The sequence below is a fragment of the Lynx canadensis genome, chromosome B2 (genome assembly GCF_007474595.2).
Source record: "Lynx canadensis isolate LIC74 chromosome B2, mLynCan4.pri.v2, whole genome shotgun sequence".
Classification (NCBI taxonomy): Eukaryota; Metazoa; Chordata; class Mammalia; order Carnivora; family Felidae; genus Lynx; species Lynx canadensis.
In genome coordinates this window covers 44299093-44317154 of record NC_044307.1, presented here as the reverse complement: position 1 = coordinate 44317154, position 18062 = coordinate 44299093, and the positions used below count along the sequence as shown (strand labels likewise).

At 42.0% G+C, this 18062-nt stretch overlaps 1 protein-coding gene across 3 annotated transcripts; it reads left to right on the top strand.

The window, feature by feature from the left end:
- The first annotated feature begins 278 nt into the window (after positions 1-278).
- On the top strand, positions 279-11830 carry ENPP5 (ectonucleotide pyrophosphatase/phosphodiesterase family member 5). Of its 3 annotated transcripts, XM_030315637.1 has the most exons (5): positions 298-452; positions 758-860; positions 3025-3888; positions 5609-5785; positions 10435-11830. In XM_030315637.1, the coding sequence occupies exons 3-5, from the start codon at positions 3060-3062 to the stop codon at positions 10860-10862; spliced, it is 1434 nt and encodes a 477-aa protein (XP_030171497.1). In that variant the 5' UTR covers positions 298-452; positions 758-860; positions 3025-3059; the 3' UTR covers positions 10863-11830. The 3 variants fall into 3 exon arrangements, with proteins under 3 accessions (XP_030171496.1, XP_030171497.1, XP_030171498.1); XM_030315636.2 differs by lacking the exon at positions 758-860 and having other exon boundaries at positions 279-452; XM_030315638.1 differs by lacking the exon at positions 758-860 and having other exon boundaries at positions 10438-11830.
- Positions 11831-18062: the final 6232 nt, after the last annotated feature.

Genomic DNA, 18062 nt, shown 5'->3' with positions numbered 1-18062 from the left:
GCTAGTTAAAGGCACACCGCAGGAGGCTGTGCGACCCGGCTGAGAGCGGACTTCAGCTGGAGCCGATCGCGGGGCACATTCGCCCCGCCCCTGGGGCCTCCCCGTGACCCTCGGCTCCCGAGGACTGTGGCCCCTTCGCCCTCCTAACGCAAGCAGCGCCCGCCCCCTGGTCCCGCTGATTGACAGGCTGTGCAGCGACTCCCAGGAGCCCGGCAGAGGGAACTGTCCTACCGCAGCCAATGGCAGCCAAGAGGCGGGACCTGCGGCCGGGAGGCGGTGCTGGTCAGGTGCTCTGCCCCGAGGCGGCTGCAGGTGAGCCGCTGCAAGTTCAGGGGGCGCCGCTCGCTTTCGCCACCTCCCCGCTCTCCGCACGGGTCTGCGGGAGGGAGGCCCCTCCAGACTCACCCTCCAGGTGTCCCAAGCCCATGCGGACCGTCCGGATCGCTGCAAGGGTAAGAGTCCAGGGGAGTGGGCGGCTTGCCTCCAGGAGACTCACACGGGTCCTGTGGTCCTCTCAGACCTCTCCCCCCACTTTCCACTGCACAAGCGCACAAGCCACGTGGGTCACCGGCCGGCTTCGGTCGGTAGAGGTCTACGAATTGGGAACGCACCGTGCCCGCGACCCTTCCCAGTGACTAGGATGGAATCCCATGGGAGGAGATGGGGCGCTACTTCGTTCTCCTCTCGACGTCTCTTCCCCCGATACACACCGACTCCTTCTCCCCGTTTCTAGGCGCCCCTTTCCTCTATTTCTAAGGCTGTCTGTGGTGGAAGGATTGGAGGGGAGGAGGAACTGGACAGCAGCCAGGTGAAATCCGCACCCAGAACGAGGGATTCCACTGCACCGTGCAGCATTTTGTGTATGGAAGAAACGAAATCTGAGATTTCTTTCATCCCCACCCCCCACCTCTCTGTTTATTGCTCTATGTCATCGATGTGATAATGTTGGTTCTTACCAAACATTCCTAAGCTGTAGGCAACACTTAGCCTTTGTTTATTTTCCTTTGTCCAGGAAAGGAGCTCTTTCCTGCTTACCACAGTTGCTAAATTAATTTACTTAGAGGAAAAATCAGGTGTCTCATGTAGCTGATTGTTTTATTAGCCTTAAATTATATTTGTTTCATAACAGACTTCCTTGTGTTTGGAAGGTGAAGGAGAACAGAAGAGGGGAGAGGAAACAGCATCCTCAGCCAGATGGTAGTCAATATATTTGCAGTTCCTTATTGGAACTGATTTGTAACGTTCCTTCCAGAACTGGAAGCATTATGGTCATTTGAGAAAAGAGTTTTTTAAATTTAATTTTTGAACCATTGTACGGAGACCAGTACCTAAAGCAATTTCGGTTTAGGTAATGTTCTAGGTGTGGTGAAATCATAGTTAAAATTTACTGCATCTGAAAGCAAAGCGAGCATGCTGAGCCATTTTTATTTACCTGTACTTGTAATATAGCAAGGAGGCAAGACAGGATCTGTGTTTGAGGTTTAAAAATATCTTCAGCATGTTCAGGTCGCCTGGGTGGCTCAGTTGAGCGTCTGACTTTGACTCAGGTCCTGAGCTCACAGTTTGTGAGTTCCAGCCCCGCATCGGGCTCTGTGCTGACAGCTCGAATCCTGGAGAATCCTGGAGCCTGCTTCAGATTCCGTGTCTCCCTGGCTCTCAGCCCCTCCCCCACTAGAAGTCTGTCTCTTTTTCTTTCTCAAAAATAAATAAACATTAAAAAAAGTATCTTCAGCATATTCAAATTAGGAGGGTGGCAAAAGCTGAATTCGGGAGACTTCTTGGCACAAAGTGTGGATGGATCCAGGTTTTGGTGGGCTTATAAATACCTTCATGCAAGAAGGAACAAGGAAAGGAGGGAACCAAAGATCCTGTTTGATATGCAAGCCCACTGAGAGCTGACAGAATTTACATATGTCTTGCTTATCCATATTGTGTTTTCTTAGCTTTCTTGAATAGCATAACCGCTTTTTAGAAGTCTGTGCAGATTTTAAACAACCAGCCACTCAACAACCTTGACCCAAGGAGAGCCTTTAATCCTGTCAAGTGCCTTTTTCTCACATATCCCTAAGATTAAGTGTGGGTGAATTTCAGCATCAGGAGAGTCAACACCAAATTGCAGAATTATGTTTCTGTTTGTACTTAATTCGGAAACTAATTGTTTTAGTTTTTAAGAAGGCTATGGCTTTAATTATTAAATGAATGCAGATTACATTTCACAAGTATATTTGAGTGTCACAAATTTTATGTCACTTCAGAAGAACAAGTTCATCTATTTTCTCCTTTTTCCAGTAATATCCCTAACCATGATGAACCAAACATAAGGCCTTGGCTTTGAAAATAGAGGTGTGTGTGTGTGTGTGTTTAAAGCATTATTGTTGGATTTGCTAATGGTACTTCCTTATTTCTAGGTTCCTGTAGTTGGTCTAACCATAATGATAAATATGTGTTCCTAGGTATTTGACTATATAATTTTTTCTGACCAGAAGTCTGGGTCCCCTGCAAAGGTTTCTGAAAAGCTTTTGTTTTTCTTAAAAGTAAATGACATCAGGGGCACCTGGGTGGCTCAGTCCGTTAAGCTTCCAACTTTGGCTCAGGTCATGAACTTGAGAGTTCGAGCCCCATCTCTAGCTCTCTGCTGTCAGCACAGAGTCCACTTCGGATCCTGTGTCTCCTTTCTGCCTCTACCCCGCTCATGCTAGCTCTCTCAAAAATTAATAAACATTAAGAAAAAAGTAAATGATATCCTATTTTCAAATGATTTTTGGGGAGTTTAGTTAAGTGATTACTTTGAGAAATGTTTTAAAATTCTTGGGAAGGAGAAGTTTCTAAAATGCAACTAAACTTAGTTTTATTATGCAGGTAGCCCCCGGTCTCTTGTTTGAAATGGCACAACGTAATTCTTCCAGGCTGTGGTTTATGGTCTTACTGGGATTCCTAGGTACCATCACTGACAGTTGTGGTTAAGGTATTAAGTATGCCAAAAAAAAAATTATTGCCATTAACTTCTATATGTTTTTTATACAGATTATCTTGCACTGAACTGATCACATACTTTGAAAATGACTGCAAAACTTCTCTGGGTATCCTTCATACTTGCTGCATTAATATTTTCAATTACATTTTCCCTCCAACCAGACCAGCAAAAGGTTCTCCTGGTTTCATTTGATGGATTCCGTTGGGATTACTTATATAGAGTTCCAACACCCCATTTTCATTATGTCATGAAATACGGTGTTCATGTGAAGCAAGTTACTAATATTTTTATCACAAAGACCTACCCTAACCATTATACTTTGGTAACTGGCCTCTTTGCAGAGAATCATGGGATTGTTGCTAATGACATGTTTGATCCTATTCTGAATAAATCTTTCTCCTTGGATAACATGACCATTTATGATTCTGAGTTTTGGGAGGAAGCAACGCCAATATGGATCACAAATCAGAAGGCAGGACATTCTAGTGGTGCAGCCATGTGGCCTGGAGCAGATGTAAAAATACATAATAGCTTTCCTACTCACTACATGCCTTACAATGAATCTGTCTCATTTGAAGATAGAGTTGCCAAAATTATTGAATGGTTTACATCAAAAGAGCCCATAAATCTCGGTCTTCTTTACTGGGAAGACCCCGATGATATGGGCCACCATTTGGGACCTGAGAGTCCGCTCATGGGGCCTGTCGTTTCGGATATTGACAAGAAGTTGGGATATCTCATACAAATGCTGAAGAAGGCAAAGTTGTGGAACATTCTGAACCTAATTGTCACAAGCGATCACGGAATGACCCAGTGCTCTGAAGAAAGAGTAATAGAACTTGATCAGTATCTGGATAAAGACCACTATATTCTGATCGACCAATCTCCAGTAGCGGCCATCTTGCCAAAAGAAGGTAAGTCTGACCGGGTGGCCGTCTGGGGCTGGGGCTACTTGTGCCCAGTGCAGTGGAGAGGGGAATTTTTGTTTCTGTAATTTAAATATGCGTGCCTGTGCGTTGGTAATATTCTGGGATTTAACCCTTAGACTCTGAAAAGACAAAATCTCTTCTCTCGGCACGTGGTTTTTCACTTTTTCCAAGAATATTGAAATTGATGTCCTCTATATACTTACGGCAGATGGATTTAACCATTTTGGAGTCACTGAATATGATGAGAGCTACAGCCTCCTTTCTCAGAAAAATTGAGATGGAAAAACATGTAGAATTTGCGTGCAATTCCAGTGATTTTATGGAAGCTCTAAAGCTTTCTATGGATCCTTTTGCAGGACCCACTTAATAGGGAAGCAGCGCAGTATGGGAAGGAGAAAGCGTTGGCCAATCCGAAGATTTGTTTTTCCTGTCTATAAGTAGAGGAAGTAATAACAACACCCTGAACTTTTTACAAACCTTTCCTCAAAGCCTCATACCAACCTCGTCACCTAAGTGTTAGTTCGATTGTAAAGACGGGTGAACAAACTCAGGTTTAACACCCCAGTTCACAGAGGAAGTGCAGAGCAAAACTCGGACTTTTGCCTTCTGTTTTGTCACCATCTAGAGTTAACTTAGGTATCAAATGAGACCAGATTTTGAAAAACCAAATGCCTCACAAATGAGCATTGTATTCCTTACAAGGGAATACGAAACGGTGAATGTTAAGATCTACGTAGGCACCTGTGCACAGACTTTTTAACAAATTCAGTATAAAATAGCAAGTTTTTTTGTTGAGAAAAATCACATTAACTCTTCAGTTTTCCTTATAAATTTGGAGTGTGTTCCCTGTTTGGATGGTGGGAGGCAGAGAGGAAGCCCCAACAAATCAGTGTAAAAAACAAGAAAAGGATTAAAGCTCTGGTCCCAGATTCGCTGCTTGAAGCCACAGGGAGTACTTTGCCACACCTCCAGGGTTTTAAAGAACCTTTTCAGGGCACCTGGGTGGCTCAGTCGTTAAGTGTCCAACTCTTGGTTTCAGCTCGTGTCACGATTTCATGGTTCGTGAGTTCAAGCCCTGCATCAGGCTCTGTGCTGACAGCGCGGAGCCGGCTTGGGATTCTCTCTCTGCCCCCCCCCCCCCACCCCGTTCTCTCTATCTTTCTGACAGAAATCAATACATTTTTTTAAAAACTGAAGAACTTTTCTATTTTATAAGCTGCTCTCCACCGCGAATCTGTCCTTTTCTCAATGGCTCTCTCACTTTCCAGTCAGCGTATATTTTGGTCTAGAGACTCTCTGCACTCGTATCTCTCAGAACTTATTTCTTTGTTTTTTTTGGGGGTATTTCGGTGCCCTAGACATTTGACTTAGTGCCACCAGTTGGGGGGTGCGTGTGCGCACGTGCATGTGTATGGTTAAGTCTTTAGAGATTTCTAGTTCTATAGACTGTGCTCTCAATTCCGTAAAGTGACTTTACTTACAACAGAAGATGAATCATGTCTGTTTCCCCCTCAAGATTCTCTCCTCAAGGGGGTAGGAATTCTCAGGTATCTGGCTCTCTTTCGTTATGTTCTGCTTGCTGGCGTTTTACCTCAGTGGCGTTTCTGCAAGGAAGAAATGTTCCTTGACGCCTGTTGCCATGGTGGTTTCTTTGACTGGGACAGTGGCTTGTTCTGAGTGCCTCTCTGCATCCTTCCTCTTTTAGGTAAATTTGATGAAGTGTATGAAGCACTAGTTCACAGTCATCCTAATCTCACTGTCTACAAAAAAGAGGAGATTCCGGAGAGATGGCATTACAAATACAACAGCCGAATTCAACCGATCATAGCAGTGGCTGATGAAGGGTGGTATATCTTACAGAACAAGTCAGACAACTTTCTGTGTGAGTATGTTATATTGTGTCTTCCCATTCTGCATTGTTATTTGCTAAAGTAGAGGCTATGGGTAATACAGCAGTTTATTTCCTGATCGAATAACTAGTTGGTGTCATACATTAATAGCAAATCAAAGATCCCTGGGGCTTTAAAAAGAGGTAATCTCGGGCGCCCGGGGGTAGCTCAGTTGGTTAAGTGTCCAACTGCGGCTCAGGTCATGATCTCAGGGTGTGTAGGTTCGAGCCCCACATCAGGCTCTGTGCTGATGGCTCAGAGCCCGGAGCCTGCTTCGGATCCTGTGTCTCCCTCTCTCTCTCTCTCTGCCCCTCCCCTGCTCATGCTCATGCTCTGTCTCTCTCTCGAACATAAATTTTTAAAAAAGAGGTAATCTCCCAAATGTTTATTTCTCTTGAAGTCGTCAGACCAAAGATATGCAGAGTGCCCTATACCTCTAATTATAACTGTCATGTTCCTGAGAAAAACATAACTAAAATGTATAAATTGGATTATTTTCTGCACCTGTTTTATGTTCTGATATCATAATAATTTAATCTCTTTCTGCATTCTAATTTAATTAGCTTTCTAGGTGTTTTTCTTTTTCTTTTCTTTTTTTTTTTTTTTTTTTTTTTTTCCTTCTGTCTCTACCAAATATAGGCCAACTTTGTTTTGTACCTTGGAAACATTTCTAAAAAGAAGTGCATCTGGCATGGATAATCATATATCAAGATATATTTTTCTAATACTTAGCAATATAATTTTGGAGAATAAATGTCAGATACAATGGCAATCCCATTTGAAATTCAAACATGCAAAATAATGTGCTTTCTGCCATCCTTAATGTATACTTTTTTTCTTATATAGCTTTTAACAAGTTAGTGAGATGGAAAAGCCATCCATAGGATTTCACTCTTCTTTATTGGGCCTGTCATTTGCATACTTGCTTTCAAACCGCCTGCCCTCTCCCCACTCTGCTTTGTATTGCCAGTGACTGACTTCTACAGACTAAATTTCACAGGCTCCTTTGCAAACTGGCTTCTGGTAAGTGTTGACCAGTTGGCCAATAGAAGACAGTCACAGGAGTTTGGGAGGCAGGAGTTTGGAAGAAGCCAGGATATTTGTCCCCCATGTTCTCTGTCTTAGGCTGTGTCTCTAACAGTGACTTCATTTCCTCTGTTAGCTCCCTCTGGACAACTTTTCTGTCTACAGCCTGAGCTCCTACTGGGCAGCCCTGACTTTTGGGCTCTGGTTAACCCCACCTCTTCCCTTCTGTCTCTCCAGCCCTGTGAGGCCAAGGGGACATAGGAGATTCCTACTATTCCTCATCCTTGGGTAACCTTGCCATCGCTGAGTGCTCCTCCGCTCTTAACACTTTTGTAACTGGTCCCCATATGAAATTCCCCCTTTTGGGCTACCTTGAGTGGGTAGGTTCTGCTTTCCTGGTTGACGTGGATATTAACATGACTGCTGCCCAGTTCACTAGGAGTCGTTTCTCCTCTGTTACTTGGATGATGAAGTTTTGACATAGTATATCAAAACCATATAGACATGTTTTTTTCAGCATTGGTCCTTGATATATCCAAGAGAGGTACAGAAATGTCCCTTTAGGTAGAATTGGGTTCCTATCATGTCTGTTGACGCAAAGAAAAGCGGTTGCCTGGCCATGGCATTTGTAGTACGTATGGGAGTCACAGTGGCACATATATACAGGAACATGGTTTCTGGTTCCCGAAACAGGTGTTCCATACAGATAAGGATCTGAAGCCAATATTTAATCACACCAGGGGAGCTGTTTTAGGAAAGCCTTTAAAAATCATTTCTTTTTTTCAAAAAAAAAAAAAAATTGAGGGGAGGGGCATGAGAATAACTGTTGCCTTTGTATGTTCAGATTTTCAGATTTTTATGTATGGTGCAGAGAGCTTTTATGTTAGAAGAGTTGCATTCAGAAGATGGGCTTGTTCCATCTCTGAGGGGATTTGTACTTTACAGTTAATGTAAATTTAAGGTGCTCTCTTGAAATTTTGGTTTGGTGCACTACAATTACACAATAGATTGGTCGCACCTATTTTTGGTAGAAAACCTTCTGTCTCTCTCTGTCCCAAAAATAAATAAACGTTGAAAAAAAAAAATTAAAAAAAAAAAAAAAGGGGGGCGCCTGGGTGGCGCAGTCGGTGAAGCGTCCGACTTCAGCCAGGTCACGATCTCGCGGTCCGTGAGTTCAAGCCCCGCGTCGGGCTCTGGGCTGACGGCTCAGAGCCTGGAGCCTGTTTCCGATTCTGTGTCTCCCTCTCTCTCTGCCCCTCCCCCGTTCATGCTCTGTCTCTCTCTGTCCCAAAAATAAATAAACGTTGAAAAAAAAAAAATTAAAAAAAAAAAAAAAAGAAAACCTTAATAATGCTCCTATTTATGTTATATTATGTTCAACATAATTATTTTATTTATTTTGAGAGAGAGAGAGTCCCAAGCCGGTTCCATGCTGTCAGGGCAGAGCCTGATGTGGGGCTCAAACTCAGTGAGCGTGAGATCATGACCTGAGCCAAAATCAAGGGTTGGATGCTTCCCCAACTGAGCCACCCTGGTGCCCCCTCAATGTTATTATTTATTCAACGAATATATGCAATAATTATTTCTTCAACAAATAAGTACTGGCCTGTATATTCCTTCTCATCCTGAGTTCCACAAGAGAACGAAATCCTACTGTCCAAAAGCAGTGGTTTGCAAATACGTTCCCTGGACCAGCAGTATCCAAATCACATGGGAACTCATTAGAAACGCAAATCTTGGGCCTAACCCAGACCTACGGAACTAGGTAATGTGAGGGTAGAGCCCAACAATCTGTGTTACACGTGTCCCCCAGCCAAGAAGTCTCACACACAGAAGGAAGTTTGAGAACCACTGCCCTCAGGCGTCCATTATTAAATATCGTCTGTTGGGTCAAGCAGCTATGGTTGGGGCCACTACAAACTGAGGTCCCTATTCATGGGAAAGGGTTCAGAAGGCATGAGTTCACTTCAAATCTGATTTTCTAGGAAGAAGTGTGATATGAGAGAATTATCTTTGCCTTCATGATTGAGAGTCTAGATCCCAACTTTTCACGGAAATGAGCACAGCTATCATCTAGCCCATTACAAATTACATAATGGCATATTTCCCAGGGTTACTATCAATTAATTAGCTAGAATAACATATAATACTAGTCAGATAATTAGTGATGTCATAAATCCAACATTATTTCGACTTGAATAAACTCAAAAAAGAGTCGTGGCATTCAGAATGACTTCTTCTGATGGATTGTGCCGGGCAGATATGGAACTGCTTTGAGGAGATGACTCGGGGTGAGTTCATGACTTTCGGAGGAGCTGTTTTAGGATTTTCTCTTTTGCAGTGTTGTGTTCCAATTGCCTATTTCCCTGTAGTGAATGTGGGATATGGAGACTGATTTGCTAATCATTCTCACCACCTTTAACATACATCCTGACGGGGGGTGCCTGGGTGGTTCAGTCCATTGAGCATCTGACTCTTTATTTCAGCTCAGATCACGATCTCAGGGTCGGTCGTGGGATCGAACCCTGCATCGGGCTCTGTGCTGAGTGTGGCACTGCTTGAGATTCTCTCTCTCCGCCCCCCGCCCCTCTCTCCAGCTCGTACTCTCTCTCTCAAATAAATACTAATAATAATAATTTAAAAAATAATAATAAGGGGCGCCTGGGTGGCGCAGTCGGTTAAGCGTCCGACTTCAGCCAGGTCACGATCTCGCGGTCCGTGAGTTCGAGCCCCACGTCGGGCTCTGGGCTGATGGCTGAGAGCCTGGAGCCTGTTTCCGATTCTGTGTCTCCCTCTCTCTCTGCCCCTCCCCCGTTCATGCTCTGTCTCTCTCTGTCCCAAAAATAAATAAACGTTGAAAAAATAATAATAATAATAATAAGATAAAATAAAGCCTGACAATTGTCTTAGGTTGCCACCTTACCATCTGTGGCTGCTTCCCCTCACACCCTGATACGCCAGGCACACATGCCTTTAAGTTGCAGTTTTTATTATGCAGGAATTTTTGTCCATCAATTTTATATCTCTTGATAAATCCGAAGACTTGTAAAGTTGTTACGTGTGGCCACACAAGCACACAATGCTCAATTGTAGTTTGATCCGAACCACCAAATGTCACTAGTGGATTGTAGCTGTTGCTGGGGATTTGATTTTTGTGGCGTCTTTTGTTTTCTTAATTTACCCCTTTTCATTGGTTAATTATAAATTGGTTGTCCTTATGACTAAGAACGCCTTTATCCCTTTATCTTGAGAACATCATTGGAATAAATATTTGCTGAATATTAGTTTACCTGCCACAAAACAACGACAACAACAACAACAACAAAAAACAATCACTCATTTTCCCCTGACTTGGCTCAGCTTTGCCCTTTACTCTTCCTCCTCTGCTGTTTCAGGTATTTTCAGCCTGCGTGAAAGATTTGTGATCATGTGACTTTTCATTTTCTAAAGTGAATGGTGATGTTTACGACAACAGAGATTGTTCATAAAAGATTATCTTCTTTTAAAAGACAGACTAGATACATGTTGCATTCAAGGTCAGACTTTGGTGATACCACTTACTTTCGTATCAATGCCATCTGGTTGGCTAACTTACCCATTCGTCTTATCTTTCCAGTAGGCAACCACGGTTACGATAACGCGTTAGCAGAAATGCGTCCGATATTTTTAGCCCACGGTCCTGCCTTCAGAAAGAATTTCACAAAAGAAGCCATGAACTCCACAGATCTGTACCCGCTGCTCTGCCACCTGCTCAATATCACTGGCATGCCACACAACGGGTCGTTGAGGGGCGTCCAGGATCTGCTCAGTTCAACGACCCCGAGAGTGTTTCCTTACACGCAGAGGCCCACCCTCCTCCATGGTAGGGTCAAGCCAAGGGAAGATGAGCACGAGGCGTCGTATGCGTATTTCCTAGGGGTCTCTCTTGGCAGCATTTTGGTTCTCGTATTTTTTGTAATTTTCATCAAACATTTAATTCGCAGTCAAATACCTGCCTCACCAGATATTCAGGCTGAAATAGCTCAACCATTACTACAAGCCTAACGCTACTTTAAAGTGGAGGTTGTGTAATGGCTGTCCGTGTTTAAGGGTTTCAAATTCTAGGAAACCGGTTTCGGACATTCACGCAGATCAGTAAACGGTTGCATACATATACAGGCACAGCCCCCCGCACACACACATGCACGCACACACACGCACGCATACACACATACATCAAACACACACATAGACCAAATGCCCATACCTATAAAGGATTAAAATGAGGAAGTATATTTCCGTGGCTTTCTCCGGCTTAGGGGTAGATAAAATCCTGCTTTATTTGGACTTGGCACGTACAATGTATATATTTAGCAACTTTGCACTATCTAAAGTTCCTTATACATTGCACTTTAAATTACTCTCCTAAAGTGTACTTTTATGCGAAATGCACTTTATTGACAATTACGTCTTCTAGCTTGGTTGACAAAGACAATTTTTTCGGCCAACGTCGCAGAATACTTGTTATTTCTTGTTGAAGCTGAATGAAATTTCTAACAATCCCTGAATACTGTAGAAATCTATCCCCTTATACTGGGAGTGCAAGAAGAAAGTCAAAACTGTTGCAAATTAAATGTGATGACATTGAAGTTTGGAAAGACGCATTCCCAATAGCAGGACTCATCTGTGGGCATTTCTTCTCATACTTCTTTTTAAAAGACATGGGTTTTCATTTTATGCTTCTTAAAAAAAAAAAAAAAAAAAAAAAAGACTCAAGTGCTGACAAGTTTGTCCTAAACATACTGTTTCTGTCATGAAACTCATTGTTTCTGATGAGTCATTTTGCTCTGATTATATAATAATGAAGACACCATAAACATAGATAGATGTCCTTCCTACATAGTCCAGCACTGGCCTGTTCTGAACAGAAGAGATTGGGGACCACCTCAGCAATGTCTTCCCTTGTTCTGTAATTCTCTGCTCCTTCGAAAACCGAATCACTGCTAATCACATTAAAAATCAAAATAATACAACGATGTTTCTTTTCTTTCTGGTAACCTGTAGGAAGAGAGTACGAGCATCTTTAAGATTTGAGCACTTGCAGATCCACAGGCGAGAGAGAGCTCAAGCTGTGTAGGTCACTCCGTTCTCAAAAAGGGCTGTGAGGAGCTAGGGAAGGAACATTAGGTGGGACTGTGCCTGAGATGTTCACACTGTACCCAGAGCAGTGCTAAAGGACGCCTGATGGCAGAAATCGGCAAAATAGTCCCTAGAGGGGACAGGTATCGAAGCAAGGGGAGCTGAGATCATAGCCTTATTTTCATGAAATATCTGGATGCCCCCTCACCGGGTGCTCCGTGAGATCAAAGATGAAGCCAAGGTCACAGGCTTCGACCACCTGGGTAGTTTTATCATCTGCCTGGACACTCAGCTCTTCTCATCCCGACCACCAAAGCTGTGCTTTAGATCTCTGAAGTAGTCAGGCTGGGGAGACCTATGGTTTACCTGCAGTTTCTTAGAGGAAAGAGAAAACCCTGGAAAGAACAGCTTTCTTTGGAAAAAAAAAAAAAAAAACAACCCAGCTTATGGACAGATGGCCCGCAGATAGTATTGTGATTCTGTGTATATTAATGTACCAGCTGGCTAATGAACAGGTAAAATGGTATATGTATTCCAGAAACAGAGGATAGAGCAGATGTAAGGAACAAGGAAATATTTTTCCCTTCAAAAGTATAGTTGTGAGGCACCTGGGTGTCTCAGTTGGTTAAGCATCCAACTTTGGCTCAGGTCATGATCTTGTGGTCCATGAGTTTGAGCCCCACATCAGGCTCTGTGCTGACAGCTTGGAGCCTGGAACCTGCTTCAGATTCTGTTTCCCTCTCTCTCTGCCCCTCCCCTGCTAATTCTCTCTCTCTCTCAAAAATAATAAACATTTGTTTTAAGTACAGTTGCATTGGGGCTGGGTGCCTGGATGGCTCAGTCAGTTAAGCATCCGACTCTTGATATTGGCTCAGGTCATGATCTCATGGTCGTGAGATCAAGCCCCACATGGGGTTCAGCATGGAGCCTGCTTGGTAGTCTCTCTCTGTCTCTCTCTCTCTCTCTCTTTCTCCTTCCCCCACTCGTGCTCACACACACACTCTCTCAAAATAAGTAAATAAATATATTTCTAAAAGTGAATAAATCCATGTAAGTGTCACTTTAGAGGAGAAATAGAAAACAGACCATTACCAGCACTCCAGAAAGAGCCTCAGTTCTCTTCCCAATCACTCCTCGCCGCCTGCAAGGAACACTGTCCTGACTTGGAATGCAATGGAAGAGTTTCCCCTGCTTAAAAATATTATTTTTATGATCATACGATATACTTTTATGTTTGTTTTTTTCCACGCAAGACCACGTGACTTTCCTCCAAGTCCTCGTGTGTGCATTGCTTTGTTTATTCTCATTGCTTCATGGAATGACATTATGTGAATATACCACAATCTGGATTCTGTTTTTGGGTATTTGAATCATTTCCGGTTAGATGTTACCGTGAATAATGCCGCCCTGAGTATTCTCTTACATGTCTTTTGGTGCATACACGTATACGTTTTTGTTGGATATATTCTTTAAATCCACTATTTAGCCTCGACTTTCCCAAAAGCAGAGACCTAGGCTTGGATACAGGCAATTTTTGTGTGAATTGATCCCAAGAAACAGGAGTGAGGAACAAGGAGTGAAAGAGATGTGGAAAAGCCTATATGAGCAGAAGTCAGAGAGTTGGCCGCTGTTATGACTGGTGCTCAACCTCACCGCACCTTCAGAGGGGCCTTATGGAATAAATCTCAGAACTGTCTGCCTGAGGAATGCAAAACATTTGTCCGTCAACTTCCCAACCCTCCCCTGGTTAGGGGTGGCTGCACGGGTATTGACTCCATGGATTTCTGGGTAATGTATGCACAAGTTCCAAGTGTGAGCTCATAGGCACCCAGCGCCATCGTGTCCGGGCCAGGAAGAACAAGGCTCAGCATTGTCAGGTTGCTTCTGTGGGAAGCTGGTCTGTGCCAGGATGAAACTGGAGTTAAGGTGTGGGCCGAGTGGATTTGAGACACAGGGGATGTCTAATACGGCCACACGTATACGGATTCTTCATTTTAACCAAGGTCATCAATTCTGTTCATCTGTTTTTTCTATCCTTGTGTCAACACCATACTGAATTATTACAACTTTATGATGGTTCTTGACATCTGGTAGAGTAAGTGCTATCACTTTACCTTTCTTCAAAATTGTCTTGGCCCTTTGCATTTTTTTTTAATGTTTATTTATTTGGGGAGGGTGGGGAGAGAGAGAGAATGCCACCCAGGCTCTGTGCTGTCAGCACAGAGACCAATGTGGAGCTCAGTCCCACAAACCTCAACATCATGACCACAGCTAAAGTCAAGAGTCGGGTGCTCAACCAACTGAGCCACCCAGGTGCCCTGACCCTTTACCTTTCTGCATAAATTTGAGTCGGTTAATACAATTCGTAAAAATTAAATAAAACTCTGTTGGAATTGTTTGGATGCAATGAACAATTTGAGGAGAATTGACGATCTTTACAATATTGAATCTTTCAACCCATAATCATGCACAGCCTTCTACTATTTTGGTCTTTCTCAATTCCTTTCGATGCTATAATTTCCTGTGCAAAAATTCGCATGTATTTTGTTAGGCTTATCCTGAGATAGTTCATGCTTGTTGATATCAATATAAATGATACCAGTTTTAAATTTTCATTTTCTGTTGATATATAAAAATACACTTGATCTTTATGTATTGACCATATAGCAAGCAATTTCATTAAGCTTCTGGTTTGTCTGACTCCTTTGGATTTTCTGTGTATGTAATCATGTCATCTGTGGGTATGACAGTTTTATTATTTTTCGATTGTCATATGATTTCTTTTTCTTGCCTTACTGAGTTGCTAGCACCTCCAATGCAATGTTAAATAAAAGTGATGCTAGTGGACAGCCCTGTCTTGTTCCGGATTTTAGGAGAAAAGCATTGAGTATTTCACTATTCAGTCTATTAGTTGTATATTTACATAATTATGATATGATTCAGTATGATGTTAGCTGTAGGCCTGTGGCAAATATATCAGCTTGAAGTTCTCTTACAAATTTGTGGGTTTTTTTAATAATAAATTGATGTTAAATTTTGGCAAATGCTTTGTCCGCATTTATTAACACGATTTTGTTTTCCTTCTTATCAAGATAGAGGTTAACATTGATTCTCAAATATCAAAACTAATGTTGCACTTCTGGGATAAACTTTGCTTGTTAATGTGTATTATCCTTTTGAAATACTCAGAACTGCCAAACTCAATTAGGTATTTTGTTAAAGAATTTTTGCTCATAGGCAAATTGGTCTGTGGTTTTCTTTTAACATCCTTGTCAGATTTGGGTACCAGTGTCATACTGGTCTCATAAAACCAGTTTGGATATGTTTCTTTTTGCTCTGTTTCCTGTAAGAGTTTGTGTAAAATAATTTCCTCCTTAAATGTGTGACAGAACTGGGGCGCCTGGGTGGCTCAGTTGGTTAAGCGCCTAACTCGATTTCAGCTCATGATCTCATAGCTTCCTGAGTTCAAGCCCCATATCGGGCTCCATGCTAACAGCACAGAGCCTGCTTGGGATTCTCTCTCCCTCTGTCTGTGCCCCTCCCCTACTCCCCTGAGTGCATGCCTGCTCTGTGAATGAATGAATGAATGAATGAATGAATGAATGAATGATTTTTTAAGAAATGTGTGATAGAACTAATCAGGGAAACCACCTGGACTTGGGAGTTTTCTTTGTGGGGATGTTTTCGATAAGAAATTAATTTTTGTGATAGACGTAAGGTTATTAAGATTTTCTATTTGATTTTGTATCAGTTTTAGTTGTATTTTTCAAGGAATTGGTTCATTTTATCAAAATTGACAAACTTAATGGCACATTTCCTTGATATCCTTTTGAAATAAGTAGGATCTAGAAGTGATGACCCCTCTTTTATTACTGATACTACTAATTTGTGCTACCTCCCTTTTATTTCAGTCAATCTTGTTAGGGCCTTGTCAGCTTTACCATTTAAAATTCCAAAATTTAGCTTTATTATTTGTCTTTTCTATTCCATTAATTCTGATTTTATATTTATCATTTCTTTTTTTTCCACTCGCTTTGAATTATTTTCATCTTAAACCAGCCTCCTAAAGTGGAAGCTTAAATCATTAATTGAACCTTTTTTCCTCTCAAAGACAAGCATTCAAAGTTAGAAATGTCTATCTAAGTGCTGCGTTAGCTACATTCTACAGAGTTTGGTATGCTATTTAGAAGTGCATTGTTTAATATTCAAGGCTTCTCTGGATCTCATTGTTACTGAATCTATAAATCCATTGTGGTCAGAAAACATGCTTTGTAAGACTGCAATCCTTTGAGATTATTTACTGAGCCTTGTTTCATTGTCTTGCATATGATCTATCTTGGTGATAACTCCGTGTGCACTTGAAAAAGAACATGTCTTTTATGGTTGGGGCTGTAATCTCTAAATGCCATGTAAGTGAATATGGTTGATATCACCACTCAGGTCTTCTACATCCTTACTGATTTTTTTCTTGGTCTAGTTGTATCAATTATTTAAGAGAGGAGAACTAAACTCTTCAGTTATGTTTATGGAGTCTTTCTTGAGTTCATCACTTTTTTGATTCACGAACTTTTTTTTTGTTTTAATGTTTATTTTTGAGAGAGAGACACAGAGTGCGAGTGGGGGAGGGGCAGAGAGAGAGAGGCAGACACAGAATCCGAAGCAGGCTCCAGGCTCCGAGCTGTCAGCACAGAGTCCGACGCGGGGCTTGAACCCACAAACTGTGAGATCATGATCTGAGCCGAAGTCAGACGCTGAACCGACTGAGCCACCAAGACGCCCCTGATTCACAAATTTTTAAGTTCTGCTTTTAGGTATGAACCCTTAGAATGGTCTTCTTGATATATTTGTCTTTTTGTCGTGGTGAAATGTCCCTATCTCTGAAAATTCTTGTCTTGAAGATGACTTTATTCCAGCTATCACATGGTTAGTTTACATGGTGTATCATTTTCTGTCCTTTTACTTTCAATCTGCCTTTGTATTTAAAGGGTAGACTACATACAGCTGGCTCTTTTTTTCATCCAGTCTGACACTCTCTGACATTTAATGGAAATGTTGTCTATTTACATTTAGTGATTGATATGGTTGAGTTTCCATTTTGCTTCCCTCCCCATTCTGTACTGGTCTATAGTTTCATTGGGGTGGGGTGCTTTTATCAGGTTTTATATCCATGTTATAGTCACCTCAAAAACCCACATTTTTTTTTTCTAAAGCATGTTTTATGAGGCGAATGTAACATTGATAATCAAGCCTAATGAAGAGGCAATGAGCAAGATTCTTAGCTTTGGGGTCTGTACCCTGTTGTACAATAGTTTATAATTTGCCCAATCTCTGATTCAGAAATTGGTCTGTTTTCATGTCCTTTCTCTATGGAAATCAGTTTTGTTCATCTTTTTCCTAGGAAATTATCCATTTCGTCTGTATTTCCAAACTTATTTGTGCCAAATAGTATAAAGTAGGCTTAATATTTTTCAGTGTTCTGCTGGTCTCTTTTTCATCTATGTTTTCTCTCCTTCCACACTTCCACCCGGTTTTTTATGTTGGCTTCCAGGCCCTCCGCTGCCTCTTCCAGAATTTACAGATGCCATCGGGGGCTCCTTTTTTTTTTTACATTTCCCCCTTCTTGTGAATTGTGGCCTCCTGATCCCTCACTTTCTTCGTAATTTTTCAGTGCTTTAGCACAGGTCTTTTATACTTTGTCCAGATTTTTCCAAGTCCTCACCAAGACGGTTGGTTTGAATTACATACTCCATCATTTTACTGAAAACAGAACTTTAATTATTTAAAAAAAAAAAAAAAAGGCTTAACAAAAATTTTGTGTATAAGACCTCTCTCTCCTCGGTGGAAAATTCAAACAACGTGTAAGTCTAGTACTGGGTCTGGGTCTCACCAGTATGAACCATTTTACAAAATATGTTTGTAGAGTGGGGTTGTCTGGATTTGCTTTGGGGTTAATTTCCATTGATCCTTTCCACCAACCTCGGCTATGAAAGTGAAGTTGAGTAAGCCTGGTAGGGAAGAAAAGAATGCCGACTGGGTCCCTGGCAACTCAGCTCTTTACCACAGGAGGGCAGTCTGAACTGGAGACATCTGTAAACCATCACTGGGGCGCTGTCACCCGAGGAGCTC

Excerpts from the sequence above, each read along its gene's own strand:
- ENPP5 (XM_030315636.2), top strand. The coding sequence starts at position 3,060 with ATGACTGCAAAACTTCTCTGGGTATCCTTCATACTTGCTGCATTAATA. Across the intron at positions 3,889-5,608 it reads GGCCATCTTGCCAAAAGAAG|GTAAATTTGATGAAGTGTAT; the intron begins GTAAGTCTGACC and ends TTCCTCTTTTAG. Across the intron at positions 5,786-10,434 it reads CAAGTCAGACAACTTTCTGT|TAGGCAACCACGGTTACGAT; the intron begins GTGAGTATGTTA and ends TTATCTTTCCAG.